Here is a 25,803-nt window from a genome sequence, read left to right on the forward strand (position 1 = left end):
ACAACACACAGTCAACATGTGGAACTCATTGTCAGGGGATGTTGTGGCGGCCAAAATGGTCAGGGAAGTGAACCCATGCTCTGGGTCTCCATAAACCTCCAACTGCCAGAAGCTGGGATTGGACGACAGGGGGTAGATCACTCGAAATTGCCCTGATGTGTTAATTCCTTCTGATGCATCTGGCATTGGCCACTGTTGGAAGACAAAACACTGGGCTAGATGGACCATTGGTCTGCCCCAGTATGGCCGTTCTTATGTTCTGATGTGTATCTTGCTCATATGCTCAGGGTCTAACTGTTTGCTAGATTTGGGGTTGGGAAGGAATTTTCTCCCAGGTAGGATTGGCAGGGATGTTGGGTGCTTTTCACCTTCCTCTGCAGCATGGCAATTCTCTGCTATTGCAGAGACCTGGTGTATTGGTGGCACCTTGGTCACTCCTGTTCTCTGCCTGTGGCACACAATGGTTTAATCTCCCAAAGACTGAAATGCTGAGTTTAAAAAAGTCATTTGGCTCAATGCAGGGGTATGTGGGTGAAGATTAGTGGGCTATGACATACAGGAGGTCAAAGTGGATTATCTACCTGTCCATTCTGGACTTAAAATCTATGAAGCTGTGAACACTGGGTCATTGCTTTCAGAGACGACTTAAGGTCACCTGGGGCCCTGGGCCGGAGCAAGTGGGGGGAGGGGACAAGTAGTTGAGAGACAACAAAAATCGATGGCTTCAGTCTCTAGTCTTGATGCATCTCCATGATGGTGACAAGCACCTTTCCCAGGAGGGGCAGCTCTCTGGAAAGCAGCACAACAGGCTGCCATTGAGCCAGGCCAGACTTGTGCTGTCACCATGCCAATATTTCTACACATACTACAACAGAGTTCATAGTTTGACACCATCATACCCCACTCTGTCACACAAGCAAACAATTAACCACAAGCGATGGCACCCCAAGCAGAGTTTATGCCCCCAAAAAGGAGAAGACACGGAGAACCCATGAAGTCCACTGGGGACTTGATTATGGCTACTCCTTTGAGGTGGAAGGTGCTCAGAGAGTGTGGTGATGGGTGGCAGTACAAAAAACATGATAGGTAAAGTCTGATCTTATTTACACTGGTTTAAATCTACAGTAACTCCATTGACTTGAGTGGTGTTTGTTTGCATTTTTACCAGTCTAAACACACCTTTCTGCATAAGCAGATTGCAAAGCATGTTCTCATGGGTATTATAATGTTATCAGAGGATTACATTTATAAAGAAACATGGAATGAAATCACAACCAAAGGGAAAAAATGGACAGTTTATTGCTTGTAAATAACCTCCACGCTATGAATTTCCTCAATGCAGCTTTGATCTCCTTGTTCCTCATGCTGTAGATGATCGGATCCATCACTGCTGGTAGCACAGAATAGACAACAGCCACCACAAGATCCAGACCTGAGGTTGAGCTGGAGGTGGGATGACTGTAGGCAAAGGTGGCAGTGCAAAAGAACAAGGACACCGCGGTGAGGTGAGGGAGGCAGGTGGAGAATGCTTTATGCCGGCCTTGCTCAGCGGGGATTCTCAGCACTGTTTTGAAGATTTGAACATATGACACAATTATAAAAACAAACCATAAAGCATAAGCCTAAATACACACTAAAGGCAATAGCTACAGTTTCACTGAGGTACAAGTCAGAGCAGGCGAGCTTGAGGAGCTGGGGGATTTCACAGAAAAACTGATCCACCATGTTGCTTCCACAGAAGGATATTGCAAACGTGATCCCAGTGTGGAGTGCAGAGTAGAGAAAAACACTGATCCAGACACCAGCTGCCATTTGGACACAAGCTCTCCTGTTCATCACTCTCTCATAGTGCAGGGGTTGGCAGATGGCGACGTATCGGTCGTACGCCATGACGGTCAATAAAACAAGATCTGCTGAAACAAAAAAGACAAAGAGAAAAACTTGGGCAACACATCCAGAATAAGAAATTGACCTGATGTTCATGAGGGAATTGGCCATGGATTTGGGGACGGTGACAGAGATGGAGCCAATGTCTAGGATGGACAAATTCATCAGGAAGAAGTACATGCGGGTGTGCAGATGGTGGTTGAGGAGAACAACTGTGATGATGAGAAGGTTCCCCATCAGGGCTGCCACGTAAATCACTAGAAACACCATGAAGTGTAAAATCTGCAGTTCTCGAATGTCAGAGAATTCCAGGAGAAGGAACTCGGTCACGGTGGTTCGGTTGGACATTTTCTTTCTCAGTATATCATGTGATGTCTGTGGAGGGAAGGAGAAGGGCAATGGTCAGGATTAGAGTGACAGAGGAATTGATCCTGATTCTCTCTCTGTAATATTTTATAATGTGAATGTCAAAGGTGCACAGCACTCGTCACTTCCATTGACGAGGAGTCACGAGTGCTCCTCACCCATTAGCCAGAGCACTAATCAGGTGCATTATCACACAGTGAAAACTGGATTATTTCACTTAAAGTCAATGGCGCTGCATCAGTTTACACCATCTGAGGATCTGGCCCTAGATAAAATGCAGTATGAAGGATGGGACAAAGTACAATCCAAATCCAACAATTCTAGCCAAGATGGTTCCCTATTGTGACGAACAACAAGCTCACAACTTGGGCATGAAACTAACATGACGACACAGCCTGATTCCCACTTTCCAGAGAAATATGACATTGATTCACCCAGCTTCCTATGTGGCAGCTCGTCTGTGATGATTCCTCCACATAGACGGCTTTCTACCTATTTACAGATTGATTCATGGAACCAATTCTAGCTGCACTTCCATCTCTGTGTGATGATGGGCTAGGAGCATCGCTCAGTTACTGCTAGGTTGTATTGTTTCCCTCTGTGACTTTGTGTCTGTGCTGTGCAGGTCAGTGGCAGTCACAAGCCTTGGATTGTGTTCTTGGTTCTGCCATTGACCTGCTGGGTGACCTTGGGCCAGTCACTTCCCCTCCCTGTGCCTCTGTTTCCCCTCCCCCCTTTCTCTGCCTTGTCCTTTAGGACTGGAAGCTTTTAGGGGGGTGGTATGTGTCTTACTATGTGTATGTTCTGGGCAAATCTCAACAGCACTGCCATTTAGGTGGCAGCAATGTAGGACAGCAGATATGGTGCTAGAGCAAAAGATCTGGGTTCTAATCTCATTGACCTTCTCTCTGTCCTTGGGCAGTGTCAAGATAGAAAGGTTTTGTCTGGGGGCTTCAACTCTCGCAGTACTTAAAATATATTCTGTGGGCTATCAACTTTGCTTTATTCAGTTTAACCATCCTGGAGCTATCCCTTTGAAACAGTTGCAATAGAGCAAATGGGTTTGAAATTGTGGTATTAGTGGAAAATCTTAATGTTTCCCACCTTGGTGCAAAGCTGTTTCCCTTTCCAGGTAGACAGGCATTTTCTGCTTTAATTATTTCAAAGGCAAATTGGGTTTTCAACTGAACACATTTTCATGGAATTTCTCTGCTATCCTCAATATATTTTGTTTTCCAAGGACAGCAGAGGCTATTTTTTTTTCAGTTTTCATCAGCTTTTAGTTAAAATTGTTTTCTTCTCAGTTGCCACAATGAAACAAATGTTTGAGTTTTCACAATTTTTATGAACAATCCATTTTTTCTGCTGAAAAATAAACAAATAAAAAAGTCTGACTGGTGCTAGGTATTTGATGAAATAGATAGTAAAACTCTTCAAGAGTTCCAATTGTCATGCATATTTATGTTCTCACATGTGCCTTGTATATCAATACCATAACATATTTAATTGAAATAGGAAACTTACTGTGCTGGTCTTTTTCTCAACTTGTGATGCATTTCTTCCTCCTCTGTTAGAGAGATAATGTTCAAATAATCCTATCTGTCTATTATGCCCCCATCACTATATTATCCAGAAGCTGTTTCCTGAGTTGCCGGTCTCTCTGCAGTTCTTAGCACACAGCGGACTCCACAGATGCGTGCTCCTTGCTTCCCTCCTTGGACAGGCTTGGCTGAGAGGTGATGTACTAAATGGGATTGGAGACTGAAAACCCCTCTCTGCTCTAGAGCTGATCCTGGTTTGTGCAGGCACCAGATATGGTCACAATGTAGGATGTCTCTGTTCTGGGGCTAAATTGCTGAATCCTGTCTCCAGGGCTGTGAGCCCAGCTCTGATCTCACCTCTGGAGCAAAGTACCTTTCCTAGATGAACCTAACCTCAGGGAAACAGCAGCACCCTCCCTGGATCTCATGCAATGGCAGCATTCCTGAAAGGACCCTTGGCTAAAAATAAGACAGGGCTAGGACTCAAAGGGTTTCCCAAAGGGGTTGCAGAATAAAATATATATTTATAGTACAGACATGTGACCTACAATCGCTAAGAGCCTAGTGGCACCTAGTGGCCTGAAATATCCTGTTCCTTCATTAATTCCACATAATTACCTCTGGGTGAGCAGAGATTGGGTTTTTTTTTGTTCCCCCTCCCTTTTTTCCTGCATTGCATCAGCAGCTCTTGGAGTACAGCCACCAGGGGAACCCACAGCTCGGGTTGACTGGGCTGATTGAAGTAGGTCATTAAGAGGTACCCAAAGCAAACACTAAAAACTAAGAACCACGTCCACACGCATGTACCTGGGGCTATTTTTGCCAACTGGGGATCTGGCCCTTTGATTTCAATGGAGCAATGGCTGATTTACACCAGCTGGGGATCTAGTCTGTTACACAGTTTCAAATCCATATTCTTTGCCTGTGAGATTTTAAACCAAAGACGAGACAAAAGTTCTGAACCCGTCTCCATTTTCTTAGTTCTTTGTTCCATGGGATTAATTACAAATGTAACTTTTTATGTTAAGGAGAGATTCATTCCCACTAGGGACAGAACTTTGGAGGAATTCAGTGTTTCTAAGATTTTCTATGTCTGAGCTTTCACTTCGATTAGGATGAATGGCCCAACTTTCTTTCTTTCTTTCTTTCTTTCTTTCTTTCTTTCTTTCTTTCTTTCTTTCTTTCTTTCTTTCTTTCTTTCTCAGCAATTACATTTTTTTTCTTATCGAATTCAACAATGCAACATTGAATTCCTCCAAAGTTCTGTCACAGCAAGAGATTTTTAGCAGGTATGGGGTACCGGAAAGACTTGGGGCTACCCTCCCACTCCCTCTGGAGGTGGGGCGGGGCTGTGCTCTGCTCCTTAAAGGAGCAGAATGCAGCTAGGGAGGACATTCATTATTTAAATGGCTTTAACAGCACAATACACATGCTAACAAACAAAGGCTTTGTTTAAGTTTGTTATCATAGGTTTTGTGCTGTTACATTGATCAGGACTTCTCAAGAGGGGAGGGATGCGGGGGATGGAAGGTGTTTAAACAGTGTTTTTGATTCTGTTTCTCCTCATTGGTCTGAATTACTCAAGACATCCATACTGCATCACATTAAGTCCAAATCATCAGAGGAATGCCTCTGCTTGCACTGACCAGAGGATGATTGGATTCTGATGTCAGCCCAGTTCTGCAGCCTTACAGGAATCAGGTGTTGTCTGCAGTGTACCTAGAATTCTTCTTTGCAGCCAAACTAGTCTAACATACATTTTGTTAACTGGAACTGGAGAGGCAAAACAAATGCCTCAATTTCTAGCTTTGTGGGTGAGAGAACTGTAAGTGAAGATTATAATGCCAGACACTGATGGCCTTAAACCAGCTTCCTCAAGAATCTGCCAAGAACTTTGCTGAAAATATGTTCCTCATCTTAGCAACGGAGCTAAGACTTATCATACATCTGTCCACCTTTATTTGAATGAAGCTCCTTCTGATCTGACAGCTCAGGCATTGTCAGTTCCATCCAGAACAATTTACAAACTTGGAACCTAATCCTGTAAACCCATAATCATTTTATCAATCCCATTGAAGACAATGGGACTATTTGCATGACTATGGACCACTTTTATGGATGGGTAAGAGTTTCAGGTGTCTGTTCTGTTTCTATAAAGAAAGTTGAATCCCCCATTGAAATGCAATGTTTGGGTACAATACCATAAAGCAGTTTAGGATACAGTTCTACTTAAAATTGGTCTTTTAATAAGTCCTACATATGCTGAAATGGCTCCTCACCCAACTCCCATATTCCATATAAACAGAGTGAAATACTACATATGTGGGGGGAAAGTGAGTAGTTAAGCATGTTGATGTTTGTATATACAAAGTGGGTTTTGGAAGAGACGGGAAGAGCATCGGTGCCCTGGGGTTGGGGGGGGAGGAGTCACATGGGGAGGTCACATGTCCCCCTTGTGTCCCTCCCATGAGTGTAGTACTGGCAAGAAATGATTTCTGCTTGTACCACTGGCTATAACTCAGGAAATGCCTTGGTCAAATGACCCCAGATTTGGATCACTAACACTACCCTGCGACACCTTGAGGCACACCAAACTTCAAAGCAATCTGAGTGACTGTTCGGCTTTTAGAGCACTTACACGGTTTAAGCTTTAAAGCATATAAAATGGCTGGAATGGAAACCCTCTGGCTGTTTTTCCATATTGGTGCGTGCACACTGTAAAAAGTGAACATTTTCTTAAATTCAGTTTGGGTCCCCTGAAGACAGAGTGAATAAACTTGACAGACTGAGACGTTTTTGACCCTCATCACATCAATAGTTTGAGCTCTAGCATTGCACAAAAAATCCCACCTAGAAAAACCCTTTTTATCTCTGCAACCCCTAGCTCAAATGACTTTTTGAAAAAAAATTCTATTTTTTCATGGCTTATATTTCCATAATCCCTTGCTAAAATGACCAATAATTCAATTTACTAATCCTACCCTGCACCCTCCAGAAGCACCCCAATTTTCAAAGGAATCTGACTAAGCATGTCAATGTTAGTCCTTAGAAAGTCAATTTTTAAATGGTATCACAACACAACTTTAGTTATACTAGCACTGCTGCGTTACTATAATATTTATCAGTTTGTTTACTGGCTGAGTACCAATCTCTCAGATTTCTGTCTATAAACCATGATCTCAGAATATTCCATAAGCATTGAAACGGGATTGTGCTATTAAACAATGAGAACACTGATAGAGGAATAAGCATCAAACTAGGCACCACAGTACAGATATTCACCTCATGTAAACTGGCACAGCTCCAAAGCATTATGCCAATTTACACCAGCTGGGGATCTGGCACTTCATATTTGTTCAATCTCCCTGACATACCCACAACCACTGGGAATTAAATATTTTTTAAATGTCATGCAGCTTTGCACCTGAATGCAGTAAGAAAAAAAATTTAATTGCTGAGAAAGAAAGAAAGAAAGAAAGAAAGAAAGAAAGAAAGAAAGAAAGAAAGAAAGAAAGTTGGGCCATTCATCCTAATAGAAGTGAAATCTCAGATTTAGAAAATCTTAGCTCATTAGGCTGCTGGTGCAAAGCTGCATGACATTTAAAAATATTTAATTCACATTGGTTGTTTCAAATCCATATTCTTTGCCTGTGAGATGAGCCACTGGCTCCTCTCAATGGAGGCAGGCCCTTGGGGAATCGACCCTTCTCTCCCACGGGCACAGATTATTGGAGAGGGGGAGGGAATTGTGCTGTACGCTCCCTTCACCCCAGAGAACTGCAGACATGGGCAGGGATTCTGAACCCCTGAATGATGAACAGCACGTCAGGAAGGAGACAGGTCAGCAGTGGCTGACCACCTATCACCGCAACCTCTGATCTAGTGAAACAATTACAGGACATAACCCAAAGGACATGGACAGAATCCTTAGAGCAGCAAAAGCCCTTCTACAGCTCTAAAATCAGGGAGTCCCATACTCCCCCAGGTCACTGAGTCTCAGCCCCATGGGGAGGGGAAGGAGCTCATTTTTACAGAACTTCCACTTATTGATGGACCATGACCTGCCTCCTTTTACCACGGCACGTCAGCTTTAGTCTGACCTCCTGCACATTGCAGGCCATGGAATCTCACCCACCCACTCCTGTAATAGACCCCTAGCCTCTGGCTGAGTTTCTGAAGTCCTCAAATCATGATTTAAATACTTCAAGTTACAGAGGATCCACCATTTACACTAGTTTAAACCTGCAAGTGGCCTGTGCCCCATGCTGCAGAGGAAGGAGAACCCCCCCCCCCAGAGTCTCTGCCAATCTGACCTGGGGAAAAATTCCTTCTCCACCTCAAATATAGCAATCAATTAGACCCTGAGTATGTGGGAAACACCCACCAGCCTGACACCAGGGAAAAAATTATCTGCAGTAACTCAGAGCCCTCCCCATCTAGTGTCCCATCACCAGCCATTGAAGATATTTGCTGCTAGCAGTCACAGATCAGCTACATGCCATTGTAGGCAATTTCATCATATCATCCCCTCCAGTCGCTTATCAAGCGCAGTATTGAAGCCAGTTAGGTTTTTTGCCCCCACTGCTCCCCTGAAAAGCTGTTCCAGAACTTCACTCCTCCTCTGATGGTTAGAAACATTCACCTAATTTTGAGCCTAAATTTGTTGATGGCCAGTTTATATCCATTTTAGGTTGGATATTAGGAAAAACTTTTTCACTAGGAGGGTGGTGAAGCACTGGAATGGGTTATCTAGGGAGGTGGTGGAATCTCCTTCCTTAGAGGCTTTTAAGGTCAGGCTTGACAAAGCCCTGGCTGGGATGATTTAGTTGGGAATTGGTCCTGCTTTGAGCAGGGGGTTGGACTAGATGACCTCCTGAGGTCCCTTCCAACCCTGATATTCTATGATTCTATGATTCTATGATTTATTCTTGTGTCCACATTAGTGCTTAACTTAAAGAACTCCTCTCCGTCCCTGGTATGTATCCCTCTGATGTGTTTATGGAAAGCAATCATATCTCCCCTCAGCCTTCTTTTGGTTAGACTAAACAAGCCAAGTTCTTTGAATCTCCCCTCATAAGGTAGATTTCCCATTCCTCGGATCATCCTAGTAGCCCTTCTTTGCACCTGTTCCAGTTTGAGTTCATCTTTCTTAAACATGGGAAACCAGAATTGCACACAGTATTCCAGATGAGATCTCATCATTATCAGTGAGATGTGAGTCCAGCCAAAGATATCCCTCAGCTCTAAGGGTATTTCATTGCAGCAAATGGAGAAGGTTTAATGTCTGAAGAGAGAATATTCTTAAAAGACAAATGCAGGTGAGACAATGAAAATCAGCTGGCCCAGTTCTTCTCTCAGGCCTGTTCATAAAATGGGGCTGAGCTGGGGTAGCTGGCAGGATAATGTCACTCAGTGTTTATATTTTCACATTAATTTTGTATTTGGTGGCTGGCCTGGGAGATGAACTTTTTCCATCTGTGCCCCTGATTATGAGCCCTGCAGAGCTCCAGGGCACCTACCCAAAATGCCCTTAGGAGAAAATAATTCAGTAAATTCCCTTGGCAAAGCTTCAGATGCACACAGGCTTGATATTCGGTAGGCCTCCTCTGTAAGCAGCTAGATCAGGTCTCAAACTATTTGCATACCCAGTAGTGTTTCTGCAGCTCTGGCAGGGTGGGAGGAACCTATTTTAATCTAGATGCGGTTTGAACTTTACCCACAGCTCTTAATAAGCTCTGAAAGCCCTTTGTTGTAAGTCATTGTCCCCTCCATGTTCCCAGATAGTATCAGCTCCCATTGATGATCTCAGAAAGAAAAAGTCACAGGGTTAACTGGGATGTCCATGCATTTCAGCACAAGAGATTTTTACCACACCATAAGGATCAGAGGACATCTTCACTCAGGAGACACCAACTCACCCCTACAGGTATGCTTACTAATGTGTAACTGACCAAGGACTGGGTTCTGAGCTCAGTGGCATCAGTGTGAGCTCTGATTGTGTTCTCCCAGATCTCTTTCCATTCTGAAGCATCCTGGAATCTGGTCAGGGCTGGTAGTTTGTCCCTTGCCCACAGGGTGCTACGTATTCTGATGTATTTCTGAGGGTTGGGGACAGGAGGGATGGGCAGGACATATTTTTATTTATTTGTTTGTTTGTTTTTTCATGGAAAATTTTGACAAGAATGAAGAGAGACAAAGTGGGTGAGGTAATATCTTTTATTGGACCAACTTCTGTGGGTGAAAGAGAGAGACAAGCTTTCAAGCTGCACAGAGCTCTTCTTCATGTCTCTGAATAAGCTCGAAAGCTTGTTGCTTTCACCAACAGAAGTTAGTCCAATAACAGATATTACCTCACCCACCTTGTCTCGCTAATATCCTGGGACCACCATGGCTACAACAAAACTAAAAAGGCAAGGATGGAAACATTTTTATTTCTGTCAAATTTTTCGGTGGAAAATTTTGATTTTTGTAGGAAAAAACAAAAACATTTGGTGTTGGGGGTTTTCAGTTTTCTGACAACAAATGTTTGAAGAAAAGCTGACACTTTTAGTGAAAATATTAGTTTAACAGAAAACCCAGTTTTCCACTGGAAATGAGTTTCAATGGAAAACTGTTGATCAGCTTCAGGAAAAATTGCGGGAGCTGACAGAGCTGGTGCCAGGTGCATCTGGGCAGCAACATGTCTCTTGCTGCTTGTGCAATGGCTGAAGCAGGGAAGCAGCTATGAAGAAGTAGCTGCCATGTCTCTCTCTTCCTCCCACCCCCTGCCCTGCTGATGCAGCTATAATGGGAGAACACTATGAGAGGAGGCTTAATAATAGAAACATGCCATTTCTTCCAGGCAGAGACTCCAGAACAATAACACATAGTTCTTACTTAGCACTTTTCATCAGTAGAATTCAAAGCACTTCACAACCTTTAAAGTATTTATCCTCCCAGCACTGCTGTATGATAGGGATGTGCTATTTGTCCCCATTTTAGAGATGGGAAACTGAAGCCCAGAAAGGCTAAGTGATTAAAAGGTTGGTCAATAGAGGTAATATACTTAGTCATCTGTAAGGCATTTCATTTGGTATCGCATGACATTTTACTTAAAAAACCCTAGATCGATATAAAATTAACATGGCACATGTTAAATAGATTAAAAACTGGTGAACTGATGGATTGCAAAATGTAATGATACACGAGGAATCATCACAGAGTATGTGTGTTTCTAGAGGAATCCCACATAGAGCAGTTCTTTGCCCTATGCTATTGAACATTTTTATCAGTGACCTGGAAGAAAATATAAAATCATCACTGATAAAAAGCTTACAGATGAGACAAAAATTGGGGCAGTGACAAATAATGAAGAGGATCAGTCAACTGATTCAGAGAGATTTGGATCATTTGGTAACCTGGGCTTAAGCAAACAATGTGTGTTTAATACAGCTAAATGTAAATGTATACATCCAGGAACAAAGAACATAGGCCATACTTCCGGAGTTACTGCAGAGTTCTTTCCTAGGTGTCAGGCTGGTGGGTCTTGCCCACATGCACAGGGTCTAATTGATCACCATATTCAGGGTTGGATAGGAATTTTTCCCCGGTTCAGATTGGCAGACACCCTGGGATTTTTTTTTTGCCTTCCACTGCAGCATGAGCCACGTGTCACTTGCAGGTTTAAACTAGTGTAAAAGGTGGATTCTCTATAATGTGAAGTCTATAAATCATGATTTCAGGACTTCAGTAACTCAACCAGAGGTTAAGGGTCTATTACAGGAGTGGGTGGGTGAGATTCTGTGGCCTGCAATGTGCAGGAAGTCAGACTGTATGTGGAGATGTTGGCAAACCAGTAAAGTGCTTGAAAACAGTATTGCTTATTGCTAAAAGCAGCCTCAGCTTGGCCAAGGCAGGAGGAGAGGGGGTTTTGGTGCCACAGAAAGGGCAGTTTGACCCCGTATCCTTCATGATATGAATTGTGTTGAAGTTGCTGATTGATGCATTTTAGAAGAGCAGGATGTGCCCTCAGGAATGTGTCTAACAGGGTCTCAATGCTGCAAACTCTGGGGAAAAAACACACCTGGTTAATCAATAATCAGAAGAAAACCTCTTGCTTGACCATTGAAACTGTTTGATTAACAAGTTTTCTTTAAGGGACATGTCATTGTGTTACTAATGTATAAAATAAGGGGGGGAAAGTTTGAGGTAGTGGGACTCTTTGGGACTGGACTGGACTCTCCCTCAGGATACATCTTGTGTTCCCCACCAGCTGCCGCTGTGCCACCCAAGAGTCACACTCAGCTTTGGCAATTATCGAGGGTTCGGGGTGTTTTACTAACCTGTTGCGGATGTGTGTAGGTGCTTGAAACTAAGTAAAGTTTAGCTTTAAGTGAAAGCACTCTTGTGTTGTCCTGTTTGTGCCAGACAATATCGGTTGGACGGCCGTGTCTCCCCTGATTTATTTCTTGACACCACCTCGCACAGAGTAAAGGTTACCAAGAGCTTTGGGTTGAAAGAATCCCTGGTGGTCCCTTCTGACCTTAGTCTATGAGACTCTGAAAAAGATTTGGGGGCCATGGTGGATAATCAGCAGTGCGATGCTGTGGCCAATCCTTTGATGTGTAAACAGAGGAATCTTGAGCAGGAGTGAGAGGTTATTTTACCTCTGACCTGGTCACTGGTGCAACCACTGCTGGAATCCTGTGTTCAGTTCTGGTGCCCACAGTTCAGGAAAGATGTTGATAAACTGAAGAGGTTTCAGAGAAGAGTCATGAGAAGGATTAATGATTGGAAACTTTGCCTTATAGTGATAGACTCAGGGAGCTCAATCTATTTAGTTTAACAAAGAGAAGGTTAAGCAGGAACTTGGTCACGGTCTATAAGTACTTACATGGGGAACAGATACTTAATAATAGGCTCTTCAATCTAGCAGAGAAAGGTATAACATGATCCAATGGCTGGACATTGAAGCTAGACAAAACCTGACTGGAAATAGGGCGTACATTTTTAACAGGGAGGGTAATTAACCATTGGAACAATTTACCAAGGGTCATGGTGAATTCTACATCACTTGACAATTTTAAAACCAAGACTGGATGGTTTTTTTTTCCCAAAAGGTCTCATGCAGGAATTATTTTCATGCAGTTCTCTAGCCTGTGTTATGCAAGAGGTTGGAGTAGATGATCACAATTGTCCCTTCTGGCCTTGCAATATATGATTTGGCCAAGGTCACACATGCAGTCAGTTGCAGAGGAGGAAAATTGAATTCAGGTCTTCCAAGCCCCCAGTAAGCACCCTAACTACCAACCATTCTTCCTGGCCACGTGGGCTATTACATTACATGTGTGTGGTATTATTGTGTGACAAACACCAGCCCCACACATGCTCAATCAGGCATAAGAATTGCTCAGATTCCTGAATGGTGTTTTTAATAACAAATAGCTGTTTAACTTGACCAGAATCAAAAGGTGCCAAAGTGAGTGTTGGGCGGAAGCACATGTAGAACTCCCTGGCCCCTGCATACCAGAGCTGAATCTGACCAGTGAGTTGATTCACCTCTAAATTAGAGTGTGGAGAACTGTGTCTTTCCCAGCTTGTACCTTCCCTTGAACAATCTGCTTCGGACCATGGCTGGAGACCAGACAGACCATGTCTCTGATCCACGATGGCAAGTCCCATGTTCCTCTTAAACTGCAAACAGCAGAGACACAAGCGAAACTATTTGGTCATCAATCAGCCCTAACACAAGTAAGGTGATCTCCTTTAGCTTCAGTGGGACTGCATCCACTTCTTCTATGGGTGCAGCAGCCCCCCGTATTTCATGTAACTATGGAAAATCTTCTCCTAGAGTTCCAGTGTTTAGCCCAGATTACATTTAAACAACCCAGGGAACAGTCTGCTATTACGTAGCATACAGGGAATAAGCCAGAGGCTCATGCAGCTAATGCATTCATTGAGATTGTCATCCTAAATGTTCCCTTTCTGAATTCCATTTTGATAAGGGGCTGGTACTCCACAGGGGTCACTGAGGGCAGGGTGTGAAGGGGACAGGACTGCATAGGGGTAACTGAGGCAGAGTGTGAGTGGAATGGGTCTGTAAAGGGGTCAGTGAAGGCAGGGCGTGAAGGGGAGGGGGCTGTGCAAGATTCATGGTGTCAGAATTCAGAAATGCTGTGATTGTAGAAATGATATTTATACTGCATATAGAAATTATGAAGCTCATTTCTGTGTCTTTCATCTTGAAATGTAAAGGCTGATTCTGCCATAAATGAAGGTGTGAGTTCAAGACAGTGGGTTTGCCAAGGGTTAATTAATATGGATGACTGATTCTGAATAGCAAATACGTTTGAAAAAAATAGTTGGCTGTGATGGACTCATCATTCAGACACAGAGGCAACATTGATCTACATTAATGACTGCCGGAAAACTATTTCCATATCTCTAAGAGTAAGACAATGATATTTAGGGAGATTTATAAAAAATACAGTCACTTTCACCTTTCAAAGTCCAATATTATTATTTTTTTCCTGCAGAGCAATAACTTAAATCATATTTATTTCTCTCTTCTTCCTTTCATAACCCCTGTCCCTCTGTAGAGAGTCTCCCAGGCAGGAAATGTCCAACCAAACCACGAGGTCTGAGTTCCTTCTCCTGGGATTCTCTGACGTTCGGGAGCTGCAGATTTTACACTTCACAGTGTTTTTAGTCATTTACCTGGCAGCCCTGATGGGGAATCTTCTCGTCATCACAGTCATAACCCTCAACCGCCACCTTCACACCCCCATGTACTTCTTCCTGAGCAACTTATCCATCCTAGACCTCTGCTACATCTCAGTCACCGTCCCTAAATCAATGGCCAACTCCCTAACCAACACCAGACGGATCTCTTTCTCTGGATGTGTCACCCAAGTCTTTTTGGTTGTGTGCTTTGCTGCTGCAGAGATGGCCTTCCTCACGGTGATGGCATATGACCGCTATGTAGCCATCTGCCTTCCTCTGCGTTACAGAGAAATCATGAACAGAAGTGCATGTGTCCAGATGGCAGCTGGTTGCTGGGTCAGCAGCACAATCTATTCATTGTTTCTTACTGTTGATACCTTCAGGCTGCACTTCTGTGAGTCCAGTGTGATCGGTCAGTTCTTCTGTGACATCCCACAGCTGCTAAAGGTCTCCTGTACTAATATACATGACCATGAAATTTTGCTTCTTGTCTGTTGCTCAGTCTTTGGCTCCATGTTCATTATTTCCATATTTGTGTCCTACATTCACATTTTCTCCACTGTGCTGAGAATCCCCTCTGCACACGGCAGGTACAAAGCCCTCTCCACCTGCCTGCCCCACCTGATAGTGTTTTCTTTATTTATGAGCACCACCATGTTCACCTACATGAGGCCAAAAGCAATGTCCTCACTGTATCTGGACCTGCTGGCTGCCGTGTTCTATTCCGTGATGCCACCACTATTGAATCCTATAATTTACAGCCTCAGAAACAAGGCAATAAAACATGCTTTGTGGGAAATGACAGGAAGGATATTTTGCATGAAGAAAAATTAATCCCTCTCCCTTTGCTCCTAGAAATTGTCCAGATAACACACATGATGGAATAAAGCCATTCCCATGTTTCACCATGACCGATTGACCATTTCAGACTCTTATAGATTACAAGACTGTAAGGACTATTATGATTATTTAATCTGACCTGTTGCATAACACAGGACAGAGAATTTCCCCCAGTGATTCCTGCATCTAGCCGATATTTTGTGGTTAAGGTAGAACATATATATTTCTTTTAGAAAGACGTCTTTGTTAATCTGTATCCCTACATGTGATTTAGGAGCTGTATGTGTTGGTCTAAGAGGAGGGATCAGACAGTTCCAACACCTTCCCCCACAAACTAGATACAGTCACAAAACCAGTGATCACAAGCCATTAAAGCTGAATGGATCCAACCACCCACAGAATGGCACACACAAGATGGGGCATAGATGGCCTGGCTGGATACTCCAGACTTCTGAGGCAGAAGGAAGCTTCCACACAATTGAGCAATACCGTACATGGGTCCAGATGCACAGGGAGGATGGGGACTTTCAAAACCCCCCAGATTTCACTGGAAGAGGGAGACCGAATTACAGTGAGAATATGAGACCAGGCTGAGTCTCAGAAGCTTCTTGGCTTCCTAAGAGTATGTGAATTGGTTCATGTCTTCTCCTGTAACTCAAGAGGGATCCATCGCACTTAGCTCGCCGAGAAGTGTACGTTTAGATGGGACTAAATATATTGTCATAGTTCCATAGAGTTTAAGGCCAGAAGGGACCATTAGATCATCTAGTCTGACCTCCTGTATGACACAGGACATAAAATTTCACCCAGCTACTCCTGTATTGAGCCTGATAGCATGGGTAGGACTAAAACATTTCAGTCCTCAGCAGATGGACCTGTTGTGAGCCAGTGATGGCGTAGGAATGTTTGCAATGTTTTTAGGAATTCCTTGGATGCCTCAGTTTCCCCTATGTGCTGCATTGTTACCCAGTGGGGGGAAAGAGTTGGCTGCTGGAAGAAGTCAGGGCTCTCATCTGGGATCTGACCAAGGAGAGATGGAGAGAGACAAAGAGCTTGAACAATAGGGTTCACTATAGCTTGTCAGGGCTCTGGGCTAACCTAACAAGAAGGGACTTGGACCATGTTTTAACCTTCAGTTCTCTATGCTAACGTAAGGACTTCCTATGCTGCATTCCAGACCCTACTTTGTTGACAATGCTGTTTGAGTGACACTGCAAATGCTTGGTGAGGTGCATTAATCCCTGAAGAGTGGACAAGTCTCTACCAAGAGCCTGTCTCAGCTGGACTCGTTGAACAGAGCTCATGGTGCAAAGCAGGAGGGCTGAAGCCCCAGAGGTTCATTCAAGGAGGAGGTGAGGCTTAGCCTATGCAGGAAGAGTGAGACTCCTCGGGGGTCAGGCACACTGAAGAGGTTCCTCCTAGAGACTGTTCCCAAGCTGGGGGCACAGCACCGATCCTGTGGCTCTGTGACAGAGCCACAGGTGGAGAACAGGAGAGGCTGAGGTGCCACCAATGCCTGAGGCCACTGCAATGGCAGAGAATTGATTAGGTGCAACATGCCCGGATGATCCCAGCAGGTGACACGGGCCCCATGCTGCTGAGGAAAGTGAAAATCCCCAAGGTCCCTGACAATCCAAGCTAGGGAGATTCCTTCCTCACCCCAAATCAGGTGATCAGTAGGGCTTGAAGCATGTGAGCCAGACCCACCAGCCAAGCATCTAGAAAAAAGGATTCTCTGGGCAACTTCAGAGCACTGGTCCACCACATCCAGTGCCCCAGCTCCAGCTTCAGAAGAAGGTTTGTGTGTGTGTGTGTGTGTGTTGGGAGGTGGGGGGGATGGACAGAATCCATCAGACCAATAGTGCATTGGGGGGAAAGTCCTATCTGACCGCTGTAGCTCAGCAGCTGAAGCTGTTTGATTACACTGGTCTACAATTTTTGAGAAGTCGTCTGCTTCAGAGATAAAATGTGCTATTTATTATGTATTTTGATGTGCTGAATTCAAATATGACAATTAAAACAACTGATTGGCTACTGTTTCTAAGATATTTAAGTTTTTACATTTTATGTCTATGTATATTGTGTAGATAGTAGAGTTTTAATCATAAATTGTAAACCTAGGTCTTTTCATGTGTTTATGGTTGCTTTACATGATAATATTTCACCTGTCCTGTTTATGTAACACTTTAAAAATCAGCAAAAGGGTTATATAAATAAAATTTATTATGAAATAAAAGGCAAAAAACTATTCTATACATAGTTTAGTCCTATTCCGTCTCTACTCGGCGCTTCTTGGCTTGTCTCTTGTATTCATTAAATGGAGCATCTCTTGTCACTGTCCAGCAATAGTCTGCAAGCATTGATGGGCTCCATTTGCCCCGATAGTGTTTCTCCATTGTTGCAATGTCCTGGTGAAATCGCTCGCCATGCTCGTCGTTCACTGCTCCGCAGTTCGGTGGAAAAAAATCTAGATGAGAGTGCAAAAAATGTATCTTTAGTGACATGTTGCAACCAAGGTTTTTGTATGCCTTGAGAAGGTTTTCCACCAACAACCTGTAGTTGTCTGCCTTGTTGTTTCCGAGAAAATTTATTGCCACTAACTGGAAGGCTTTCCATGCCGTCTTTTCCTTGCCACGCAGTGCATGGTCAAATGCATCATCTCGAAGAAGTTCACAAATCTGAGGACCAACAAAGACACCTTCCTTTATCTTACCTTCACTTAACCTTGGAAATTTTCCACTGAGGTACTTGAAAGCTGCTTGTGTTTCGTCAATGTCCTTGACAAAGTTCTTCATCAGACCCAGTTTGATGTGTAAGGGTGGTAACAAAATCTTCCTTGATTCAACAAGTGGTGGATGCTGAACACTTTTCCTCCCAGGCTCCAAAGATGGTCAGAGTGGCCAATCTTTCTTGATGTAGTGGGAATCTCTTGCACGACTATCCCATTCCCAGAGAAAACAGCAGTACTTTGTGTATCCAGTCTGCAGACAAAGCAAGAGAGCAACAATCTTCAAATCGCCACAAAGCTGCCACTGATGTTGGTCATAGTTTATGCACCTCAAAAGTTGTTTCATGTTGTCATAGGTTTCCTTCATATGGACTGCATGACCAACTGGAATTGATGGCAAAACTTTGCCATTATGCAGTAAAACAGCTGTAAGACTCGTCTTCAATGAATCAATGAACAGTCTCCACTCATCTGGATCGTGAACGATGTACTCTCCTCAGTACTGCTTGTAACAGGATAATGCACAGAGTGAAGCACTCAGGGAGAAGTGAATTGGGCCAATCTCATCCAGTGAATCTGCAGCAGACCCAGGAATGAAACCTAGACCTCACAACCCACACGGTCTGGCCAGCATGTCTCCAGAGAAATCAGCCATGCCAAGTGATTGCAATGGACACAGGGAGTTTCACTAGGGCATTTGGGGCTCCACCATCTGAGACCAAAAATGTACCCCTGGGAAGGAGCTGGGTCCTTAATAATATGAAGACAGGGAAAAGGGGGCCTAGCGTAAACTTTCAGAAGTTATTAGTGACTTGGGTGACTCAAGCGGGCACCCCTCAGAAAAGAAACACCTTAAAATGAGCCTGATTTTCAGAGGGCAGGTCCTCAGCACTTTCTATGGGTCAGGAGCAGTTAAAGGTGTCTCACCCTGGACATCCAAAATCTCCAGTCGCTTTTGAAAACTGAGACCAAAGTGCTAATGAGAGCCCCTGGCCTACTCAGTGAGCTTCAGGTGGGCTGCTGAAATGAACTGAACGTCCCAGTCAGTTCCTTGTGGGCAGAAGGACATATCATGCAAACTGGCCTATTGTCTGCAAGGATCTGCAGCACGCTGGTAGGTCTCTTAAGAGAGATCAAGGATTTAATGTGAGACGCAGAACAGATTTCTCAGGGCCTCTAGGAAATGGCTGAAGCTCTTCGCACAGAGTGGGATGAGGTAGGGTGAAGCCACTGCCAGAGCTTTACATTTTTGTTACTTAAATATATAAACATTCACTTTCTGGAATGACTGAAACTTTCAGGATGAGGGAAAGACAAGCAGATGCGGAGCGCCTGGTAGGCATCCCAAGGCTCTACAGATATAGGTCAAGATTAGGACCAAGGCTAAATCCGTTTTATCATTTTACATTCTTCAGCGCATCATTTCAGTTACGGTTCCACAGGGCACGGCAGAGTCAATTACATTTTCTTCCATAGGCCCATGAAGGCCAAACGCTTTCCTGGTGTAACTCTGCAGAAGTAAACGGACTTGCGGCAGGGATGTGTCCAGCCCATTCTATTGAATTATTTCCTCCTGAATCCACTCCAGTTCCCCATTGGGGATAACCGGAGCAGTGTGCTCCCTGTAGGTGGCTCTCAGGGAACCCCCACAGGCTGTTAGTTTTAGTTGTTATTGCTACCTGCATTCCTGAGCTGTTGGGATGGTCCTTGTACACTATGCAGAAGCTGAACATGGGGGTAAGGTGCTTCAGGGTGTCCAGAGAAAGTGTGACAGTTCTTGACTTTAACCCCGCACTGGCCATTGGGAAGCAAATGAGGTCTCATTTCACACCACAGTCACCTATGGCTATCACAGGAAGCTCATTGTAGACAGGGAGTGGCTGGCTTGGGGCACAGGGAATGAGGTAGGTCCCTTAATCATTAGGAACCTTCTTCAGAGCAGTCCAATAGAGTAGTGTCCAGAAGCTGCTTACTTTCTGACCCCTGTGAAAAGGGTGGGTGACGTTTCTCAAGATCCTGTGCAAAAAACCAGAGCACATACCCCCAGCCAATCCATATGAGCTAATTGGCTCCTTTGGGAGACTCAGCAAAGACCAAGGATCAGCCCTGACTCAGAGAGACCATCTCACAGCACAAGAGGGCAACTCAGTTCCCAGCTCCCATTAAGTCATTGACTTCTTTGTGGAAATTGCACCAACCAGCAGATGGGAGCAATTGTAGCAAACATGGCAGGGGCGAGGTTTCTAGAGATGGACCAGAGCCAGAACCCAACAACACAAGCCCTTCTTACCTGAATGGCTCAGGTTGGGTCCATTTCTGGATGTTTCATTCAAGAATATCCATCTTCATTCTGCTGAACTATTCCCAGTTTTTATAAAGAAGGAAGTGATGAGTTATGCTCCCACTGGAAGCATTGGTCGCAGGGGGGTGGTCATTATATTAAAAATTCAAAAAAAATTGGCAGAAGGGAAATCCCCTATTCTGGCCAGCTCTTGCCAAGACAGATTATTTTTACCCTCCTTTGTGTGTTTTGACAATAATTTTTTTGAAAAGTGAGGCCTGATCAAGCTCTTCTAAGCTTCAGAAGAAGTTCAGAGCATCATGGAAAGCCACCAGTCCCGTTCCTCTCTGCATTGTCACAGTAGCATTCAGATGTGGGACAGGGTTCCAAAGAGGAACAGGAGAGCTTGTGTCCAAATGACAGCCAGTGCCTGGGTCAGTGGGATTCTCTGCACACTGGGAACACATTTGCAATATCCTTTTCCAGAGGCATGGTGGTGGATCAGTTCTTCTGTGAAATCCCCCAGCTACTCAAGCTCACCTGCTCTGACACATATCTTGGTGAATTTGGGATTATTCCATTTGATGTGTGGTTAGCCCTAAGATGTCTTGTCTTTATAACTGTGTCAGACCTTGACCATAATGCTGAGAATCCCCTCTGAGCAAAGGCCAGCATAAAGGCTTTTCTTCCTGCCTTCCTCACCTCATCGTGGTCACCTTGTTTCTTCTCACTGCCACCTTTGCCTCCAGCTCTCCTTCAGGACTGGATCTCAGGGCAGTTGTTCTCTGTTCTATTCTGTTGTGCTTCCCATGACGAATCCAATCATCTATAGCAAGAGGCATAAGGAGCTCAAAGTTGCGTGGAGAAAGCTGACAGCGTAGACATTACCCACCAAGAATGAAATGTCCAGCTTTCTCCCATGACCACAGTTTCATTCTGTGTTTCTTTATAAATAGAATCAATTTATGTCAAAATTGTTTCTATGAGAACATAGTGTGTAATCTGTTTATAGAGTAGTAAAGCTCCAAACTTACTCCACTGAACTACACTAGGCGTTTATGTCGAAGTTAGCGCCGTTACATCGAATTAACCCTGCACCCGTCCACACCGCGAAGGTATTTAGTTCGACATAGAGGTCTCTTTAATTCGACTTCTGTACTCCTCCCCGACGAGGGGAGTAGCGCTAAATTCGACATGGCCATGTCGAATTAGGCTAGGTGTGGATGGAAATCGACGCTAATAGCTCCAGGAGCTATCCCACAGTGCACCACTCTGTTGACGCTCTGGACAGCAGTAAGAGCTCGGATGTTCTGAACTGCCACACAGGAAAAGCCCCGGGAAAATTTGAATTTGAATTCCTTTTCCTGTCTGGCCAGTTTGAATCTCATTTCCTGTCTGGACATCGTGGCGAGCTCAGCAGCACTGGCAACGATGCAGAGCTCTCCAGCACTGATGGCAGTGCAATCTCAGAATAGAAAGAGGGCCCCAGCATGGACTGATCGGGAAGTCTTGGATCTCATCGCTGTGTGGGGCGATGAGTCCGTGCTTTCCGAGCTGCGATCCAAAAGACGGAATGCAAAGATCTATGAGAAGATCTCTAAAGACATGGCAGAGAGAGGATACAGCCGGGATGTAACGCAGTGCCGCGTGAAAATCAAGGAGCTGAGGCAAGGCTACCAGAAGACCAAAGAGGCAAATGGACGCTCCGGATCCCATCCCCAGACATCCCGTTTCTACGAGGCACTGCATTCCATCCTCGGTGCGTCCGCCACCACTACCCCACCACTGACTGTGGACTCTGAGGATGGGATAGTGTCCACGGCCGGATCCTCGGACATGTTAGCGGACGGGGAAGATGAGGAAGGAGATGAGGAGGACGAGGCAGTCGACAGCGCTCACAACGCTGATTTCCCCGACAGCCAGGATCTCTTCATCACCCTTACAGAGATCCCCTACCAACCCTCCCCAGCCGTTACCCCGGACACAGAATCTGGTGAAGGATCATCCAGTAAGTGTTGTAAACATCTAAACATTTATTTGTAACAGAACATGATTATTAACAATTTAAAAAATGGGTTTCTCATGATTAGTTTGATTAACTTAACGGTTCAGTCATGGGCAGTGCAACTATTTGAAAAAAATCTAGCAATGTCCGGTTTGGCATGATTGTCCTGCCCAAGCCGCTCTACTGTTTAGTCCCTGCTACTGCAGCTACAGTAAGATGCGGTCTATATGTCCGGGGATGGAGCAGAAATCCTCCGGGGACATCTCAAGGAAGCTCTCCTGCAGGTAATTTGAAATCCGCTGCATTAGGTTCTTGGGGAGAGCGGCCTTATTGGGTCCTCCGTAGTAGGACACGTTGCCGCGCCACGAGACTAGCAAGTACTCCGGAATCATTGCTTGGCACAGCATGGCGGCATACGGCCCTGGTCTTTGAAGGCTTTCCCGGAGCATTCTCTGTCTGTCGCTCTCAGAGATCCTCATGAGGGTGATGTCGCTCATGATGACCTGCTTTGAATGAGGTAGGGGAATGTTAGTGTTGGGACTGCTTTACCGTTCCTTTACAGAACTGTAACCGCTGGTTTGCAGCCACGCGGTGGAGGCGGGAGAGGGTCAGCCGAAAGGGATCGTTCCCGGGGACAGCCGCGAGGGTGTGGGACAGGAGCAGACTTCCTGCTTGCCGGATTGCTGGCAGCAGGGACCGACATTGATTTCAATGTGAAATGAGGCCATTGCTAATATTAAAGTTTTAAGCTGCCACGAATCTACGGTTTACCATGTCTGCGTGCAAGAGCAATTCCGTTGTCCTGACACGGTTCTCAAAAGTGCTCTGCAAAACCCCAGACACTGAATGCGAAGGCCGAGAATTCGACCTTGTGCTGAGTGCGCATGTGATAGGTGCTGTGCATGGTCCTGTTCACAGAGAAAGACTATGTTCTTTGTTCACAACTACATTTATCTTTCTGAGGAATTCACTCCCTTTTTCCCATTCCCACAGCCCCATCTGTGACTGTCTCACAACCTAGCCTGTCATCACACTCCCAGAGGCTAGGGAGGATTAGGCATAAGAAGAAGAGGACACGGGAGGACATGTTCTCAGAGCTTATAGCCTGCTCCCGAGCCCAGGCAGCACAGCAGACCCAGTGGCGGGAGAACTTGTCCCAAATGCACCAAGCCAACATGGATCGGGAGGAGAGGTGGCGTCAGGAAGACCAGCAGGCGACTCAAACCCTGCTTGGACTACTGAGGGAGCAAACGGACACGCTCCGGCGCCTTGTGGATGTTCTGCAGGAACGGAGGCAGGAGGACAGAGCCCCGCTGCAGTCCATCTCTAACCGCCCTCCCCCGCCACCAAGTCCCATACTCCCTTCACCCAAAGTGCACAGAAGGAGAGGCGGCAGAGTCCCTGCTAACTCTCACTCCACCCCTGCAGAGAGCTCGAGCAGCAGAAGGCTCTCAGTCCCCAAAGTTTGACAAGTTCTTTCCTTCCCGCCTGACACAAGCCCCCGTCCAAGTTTCACTTCCCAGTCCCATGTGTAGTTGATAATAAAAAATATGTTTCTGTTAACTACTGTTTCCATCATGTTCTTTTGGAGGAGGGGGGGAAAGGGGGTTGGTAATTGGACAGGACAGTCACCTTTGGCAGGGTACATAGTCGGGGGCAGGCACAGCAGCAGGGCACATACATAGTGCAGTGATGCAGTGACTACTTACCCTGGTTAGTCTGGGAGGTTCTTTTCATGTTATGTGGTGGGGGGTGGGTTGCTCTGTGACTTTGTGGCAGGGGAGGGCAGTTAGAGATCTTAAGCGGCGGTCCTTAGGCAGGATCACAGAGCCACACAGCAGGGGATCTGTAACCGTCCCCCCCCTGCCACAAAGTCACATAGACCCCCCATACACACAGTCCCTATCAGGAGGGGTGACAGGCTCCGTTGAAAGAACCATCCCACCGCAGCGGAGCCTGTCAGTCCTTGAGTTTAGAAGCTGCATTCGCGCGACTACACTACACCCGCTCCGCACCACAGTCTGCGTCCCAGTTTTTAAAAATTCCCGCGAAAACAGTATTAAAGAAAACGGTGTGCTTTAACAAAGTTGAACTATTTTTATTTGGAAACGTGTGTTGGAAGTGGGGTGAAGGCTTCTCTGTACACAAAATTAGAAGGTCACAGGTTACCCTGCTCACTCAGGAACTTTGCTTTCAAAGCCTCCCGGATGCACAGCGCTTCCCGCTGGTCTCTTCTAATCGCCCGGCTGTCTGGCTGTGAGTAATCAGCAGCCAGGCTAATTTCCTCAACCTCCCACCCCGCCATAAAGGTCTCCCCCTTGCTCTCACAGAGATTGTGGAGCACACAGCAAGCTGCTATAACAATGGGGATATTGGTTTCGCTGAGATCACAGCGAGTCAGCAAGCTTCTCCATCTCCCCTTGAGACGTCCAAAAGCACACTCCACCACCATTCTGCACTTGCTCAGCCGGTAGTTGAAGAGTTCTTTTTCAGTGTCCAGGGCACCTGTATAGGGCTTCATGAGCCAGGGCATTAGCGGGTAGGCTGGGTCCCCGAGGATGACTATAGGCATCTCCACATCCCCAACAGTTATTTTGTGGTCCGGGAAGTAAATACCTTGCTGCAGCCGTCTAAACAGACCAGAGTTCCTGAAAACACGAGCGTCATGAACCTTGCCCGGCCATCCCACGTAGATGTTGGTAAAACGTCCCCTGTGGTCCACCAGTGCTTGCAGCACCATGGAAAAGTAGCCCTTTCTGTTAATGTACTGGCTGGCCTGGTGGTCCGGTGCCAGGATAGGGATGTGAGTTCCATCTATGGCCCCACCGCAGTTTGGGAATCCCATCGCTGCGAAGCCATCTATGATCGCCTCCAAGTTTCCCAGGGTCACTACCTTTGGCAGCAGTACATCAACGATTGCCTTGGCTACTTGCATCACAACAACCCCCACGGTAGATTTGCCCACCCCAAACTGGCTCGCGACTGACCGGTAGCAGTCAGGCGTTGCAAGCTTCCAGAGGGCTATGGCCACTCGCTTCTGGACAGTCAGGGCTGGTCGCATCCGGGTGTCATTGCGCTTCAGGGCAGGGGACAGCAACTCACAAAGTTCAAGGAAAGTTCCCTTCCGCATGCGGAAGTTTCGCAGCCACTGTGATTCATCCCAGACCTGCAGCACTATGCGGTCCCACCACTCAGTGCTTGTTTCCCGGGCCCAGAATCGCCGTTCCACGGCATCAACATGACCCATTGCCACCGTGATGTCCTCGGCGCTGGGTCCCCTGCTTTCTGAGAGGTCTGTGCTACTCTCAGACTTCAGGCCATCACCGCGTTGACGTAGCCTCCTCGCCTGACTTTTCTGCATCTGCCTCAGGGCAACCTGTATGATAAGCTGCGAGGCGTTGAGAGCGGCCACAACTGCAGCGATGGTTGCAGCGGGCTCCATGCTCACAGTGCT

At 45.6% G+C, this 25,803-nt stretch overlaps 1 protein-coding gene and 1 pseudogene across 1 annotated transcript; one reads left to right on the forward strand and one right to left on the reverse strand.

Annotated features, from left to right (window-relative positions):
• Window positions 1-1,268: 1,268 nt before the first annotated feature.
• On the reverse strand, window positions 1,269-2,235 carry LOC117887627 (annotated as a pseudogene).
• A 12,155-nt stretch (window positions 2,236-14,390) lies between these two features.
• Window positions 14,391-15,329, forward strand: LOC117887628 (olfactory receptor 14I1-like). The gene has a single exon (XM_034790273.1). The coding sequence runs from the start codon at window positions 14,391-14,393 to the stop codon at window positions 15,327-15,329; it is 939 nt and encodes a 312-aa protein (XP_034646164.1).
• The last annotated feature ends 10,474 nt before the right edge of the window (window positions 15,330-25,803 follow it).

The sequence above is a fragment of the Trachemys scripta genome, chromosome 14, assembly GCF_013100865.1.
Source record: "Trachemys scripta elegans isolate TJP31775 chromosome 14, CAS_Tse_1.0, whole genome shotgun sequence".
NCBI classification, from domain to species: domain Eukaryota; kingdom Metazoa; phylum Chordata; order Testudines; family Emydidae; genus Trachemys; species Trachemys scripta.